This window comes from Nanorana parkeri, unplaced genomic scaffold (genome assembly GCF_000935625.1).
Source record: "Nanorana parkeri isolate BGI_ZX_2015 unplaced genomic scaffold, ASM93562v1 scaffold353, whole genome shotgun sequence".
Classification (NCBI taxonomy): Eukaryota; Metazoa; Chordata; class Amphibia; order Anura; family Dicroglossidae; genus Nanorana; species Nanorana parkeri.
Genome location: NW_017306621.1, coordinates 435,353 through 439,823, shown reverse-complemented (window position 1 = coordinate 439,823; position 4,471 = coordinate 435,353). Strand labels below are relative to the sequence as shown.

The window sequence follows — 4,471 nt, the reverse complement described above, 5'->3', positions numbered from 1 at the left end:
TATAATTTTTTTTTTAAGGTGCATCACATATGGCTTAAACTAAAATACATTTGTTGAATGTACAGGGTGTTTCAAGTAAACTGAGCTTATTTTATACTTTTATATTTTATGCTCACCGAAAATAACAATTTATCTTCACCTTTGCTAGAAACCATCTAGTGTTTATTTGTAGACTAATCAATAAATATTCACATTTTGGATGGGTGGGTGTACTGAAAAAATGAGCTGATTGGAGTGATACTGGGTGCCAAACACCAAGGAAGGGTATTTAAGCCTCTGTGGCTAAGTGCCACTTGCCTCTGTGGCTAAGTGCCACTTGCCTCTGTTGGGTAGGGCACATGGCGATTCACTGTACTGGTGGTGACCTGAGTATTCTGGAACCTGAGACAAAAGCTTAAGGTCACCCGTTTTTTTTTTTTTTTTTATGACTTCTTCTATCCAAAGTGTGCTGTCATATAGAACACCTGTTCTAATTGGGTAAATGGGTTTCCACTCTATTTTGGCAGTAAGCTGCTTGGCTCATTTTGTGGTTCCATATAGGAACCCTCTTCCATTTTGGTGAATGGGTTTCCTCTCTGTCCAGTTCAGTGCTAAGCTGTATGGCCCATAATGGTCTGGCATATAGGATCCCTCTTCCATCTGGATAAATGGGTGTCCCTTCTGTGCATGGCTTTGAGTGTGCTGGCATATAGGATCTCTCTTCCAATTTAGTAACTAGATGTTCCCTGCTTTACAGCTTGTTGTGTTCTGGAAGAGTTAATTTGGCCTGATAGTCAATCTGTGAAAATGGTGGAAGGCTGAAGCTAAAGAAGCCTATTGTGTTATTTATATTGCCATATGTAAACATGCCATAGATGTAGCCACAGTGCTTCTATTGGGTGAATAAACTCCTTTTTAATTCCTCCTTGTGATTTTGTGACTTTTGCTAGGTATAGTCTTGCATGCTGTAGGGTAATCGATGGCTTGATAGTAATTTAACGTAGGGTCAACCCTGAACCTACTTTGCCCTCCTTTTGTCATTTTGTGAAGTTGGAAGCAATGTGAATTTACAGGGCAGTGCAAGGACTACTTCAAGATAAAATAGGAGCCAAATCAATATTATTGCCTATAGTCATAAATCATTCTTCATTCGTATATTCTCTGGGAAGGTAAACAAGGATTGTGACTGGTCACTATGGACAACTTCTTCACTTTTCCAACTTCTTTTTAGCTTCCTTTTAAGTTTTCACCAATAGCCTCATGTCACCTGTTCATGCGAAGAAGAGAACTCTAACAAGCTTCTGCTGGTGAAAGGAGCTCACATAAAAGGATGAGGGTATACGTCCAGCATTCTTTATCTGCACAATAGACTGTAGTTTCTTTTTCCTAAACTCTTTTTTTCTTTGCGATTTATAATTGTCATTTTATAGCCACAGAAATAAAGTTGTGTGTTTTTTTTTTTTTTGTTTTTTTTGTTTTTTTTGTTTTTTTGTTTGTTTTATCCTTTTCCTTATTTACCAGCTTAATTTATTGACAGGTATCACACCTACGGCAAGATGAATTCTGTTATGGTCAAGCGAGTCAGTAATGACATTGTCAAGTCTCACGAAGACAAGCGGGAATATCGGGGAGTTGAGTTAACCAACGGAATAAAAGCCGTCCTGATAAGCGACCCCACAACTGACAAGTCTTCAGCTGCTCTCGATGTCTATGTTGGTATGTTTTGCATTGCCAGTGATTTTTGGAAGCTCCCACAAGCAGCGTTGGTAGTTAATTTCTCTGCTAATCTCAATTTATTTTTTTTTCCCTCTAGAATTCTTGGACCTGTACAGTTCCTATGTAATTGTTTGAAGGTTATTGTATGTCTGGGCAAAATGAAAAACACGTTCAGTATATCTCAGCAAAACATGCCCATCACCCCATATTTTGTTTCCTTAAAAATGCGTCAACTACAGGAAAATACCTATTGACCGTAGCAGAACTTGTCATCAGCTGATGACGCTACCTCTGCTGTACAAGAATTCCAAGTTGTGTATTCAATGCTCCCCTTCTGGACTACAGAACTCCTCTCCCTCGCCTTGTCTTCATTACACAAGGTGGCAAAGTACAGCAGATGAGATAACACTACTTCAGATTTCAGTACAGCAGAGGCAGGGTTGTGTGCTAATTACATGAAACTAGGCAGGAATAACATGTATTCTCCACTTGCCGCATTTTTACCGATGGAGCTTGGAAAAATGTGCTTGTTTTGCAATGATGTACTTATTGTGGTGTGTGTTTTTTTTTTTTTTGTTTGTTTTTTTTAAATTTTCCTCAGGCGTACACTTTAAAACATTGGTTCTCAACATGTGTACCTTCATGACCAGCATTATCCTTGGTCATTAAGTTGGAACGCACAGCATTGTGCTACCGCACGTTCCAATGCGAATTATCAAACTGTGGGTAGGAGGAACGTTTGGGGTGCCATTCAAATGAATTGCAGTGTAATGCACCTCCCACACAAGAATGTGCTGTAGGTGGGATTGCTCAGAAAACCTTCACAAGCTCCTCAAGCCCTGGGGGCACTGTAACATGGAAGCTCTTAACACTTCCTAGTGGTGCTGAAAGCCACCCTCTCCTGCCAACCATGGGAAAAGATACACAGTTTAGCTTTTGATTTGATGAATTCCTCCTGTCTGCTGGGTAGAGGTAGTGCTGCATTGATCAGACTCGAACTCTGAACAGATCTATTGAAAGAAAAAAAGAAAACAATCTACAGCAGGTGTTCTTACATCTGAGGCAAATGTATGCAAAATTATCAGTCATTATCTGGAATTTACCAATGCCTGTGGATGCAAACGCACACATGGCAGAAAGCAACCAGACATTGAAATAAATGAATGACTTGCTAATAAAGCCTGGCACTGTTTTGATAATGTGAACCTGTGGCTATGGTAAACCCATAAAACTGCTACTGTTAAACAGAGGTTTCTCCAGGTGTTTAAGGGCTGATCTTTTATGTAGCATTCATTAAAAGCCTAGGCTCTAGCATGAGAAAAGCATCCAGCTATCATGGTCTCTGACTCTGCCAATTTGCCCCACACTATTGGCATGTCACTGTAATGAGCAGCCTCATAAACTGTTAGTGAGGCACAGGAGACGGTCTGCTTTTTATAGGGCACCAGACGCAAGTTTGCTATAAACTGCGATCAATTGTTCAATGCCACTATGGAAAGTAATATAATTCGACTTGATACTAGCCTATTGTAACCCCCTGTAAAGTAAAACTTGGATTGGGGGTGGGCAGCACTAAGAATCAAACTGGCATGCTGTATGCTCATATCCCCGCAGGCCTATGAGCCAAGGTCAGGAGAGTGCGCAGAGGGATGCACTCTTCTGCTCTTTCATTGTGCCCTTACAGACTGGGGACAGGGGACTAACCAAGATGCCAAGGTGTACCGCTTACCTGCAGTAGTAAATTGTCAGTTTACCATCGCTGTGCTGTATGACAGGCCTGTGTATATCATAGCACTGAATAGGAAAACATACAAGACCATTCCCATTTATATTTTACCATTCTTGTATTTTGCATTTTGGAATTCATCTTTAAGCTGCAATACTATACAACATCCATCATTTTGTGTATTTTTCTTAAACAGGGTACTTGTCTGATCCTGACAACATCCCAGGCATTGCCCATTTCTGTGAACATATGCTGTTCTTGGGTACAGAGAAGTACCCCAAAGAAAATGAGTATACCCAGTTCCTCAGCGAGCATGCAGGGAGTGCCAATGCCTTTACTAGCGGAGAACATACTAACTACTATTTTGACGTGTCTCATGAGCACCTTGAGGGAGCCCTAGACAGGTAAGTGGATGCACGCTCTTGGTACAGTATTTTCAGCTCTAATTATAACAGTTTAAGTACCTGTGTGTCACATCCATTCTATGAGCCCTTTTGGCCTTTTCAGCTGCCCTTCTGTGTCTTGGAAACTCCTGTGGTAAGAAATCCTTCACCCTTCCTTGCTCTCCTTATCTGCCATAGAAATGTAAGAAGGTTCTTTATTTGATGGAATTTTCTTACATTATGGAGAAAGCAGTAGACTTCTTGGTGATTTGACTCTTAAAGTATTATATAAATTGTAATAAATATGCCCAGTGCAGTAGGCCATGGCAACCAACCTAGTTACCAGTTTTACTATTCATTTTTTTTTAAGTCTATCGTCAATGGGAAAAGTTATTTCAGTTAAAACCCCTGCCCATATTTTTTCGGCCCGGAAATGAGCTGAAATATCCTGGAGAACAATAAAAACTTGGCAGAAGTATTGTCTATCCAAAACTTAAAAGAAAATAATTGTTTTGCTTTTAAAGTACACCAGCCATGGTGTAGAAGTACCTGCTCCCACAAAGTTGAGAGCTTGCACTATTTGTAGAGCTGCAGCTAACGATTATTTTCAAAATCGATTAGTTAGCCGATTTATTAAGTTCGATTAATCGGATAAACAATAAAAAAA

The 4,471-nt window shown here is 40.0% G+C and overlaps 1 protein-coding gene across 2 annotated transcripts in view; it reads left to right on the top strand.

Moving 5' to 3' along the window:
* Positions 1-1,516: 1,516 nt before the first annotated feature.
* IDE (insulin degrading enzyme) overlaps positions 1,517-4,471 on the top strand; it is a 55,805-nt gene continuing 52,850 nt past the window's right edge. For both annotated transcript variants that reach the window (XM_018558702.1, XM_018558701.1), the window contains exons 1-2: positions 1,517-1,695; positions 3,618-3,825. In XM_018558702.1, coding sequence (XP_018414204.1) covers positions 1,536-1,695; positions 3,618-3,825 — 368 coding nt within the window. In that variant the 5' untranslated portion in view covers positions 1,517-1,535. The remainder of the gene's footprint in view (positions 1,696-3,617; positions 3,826-4,471) is intronic.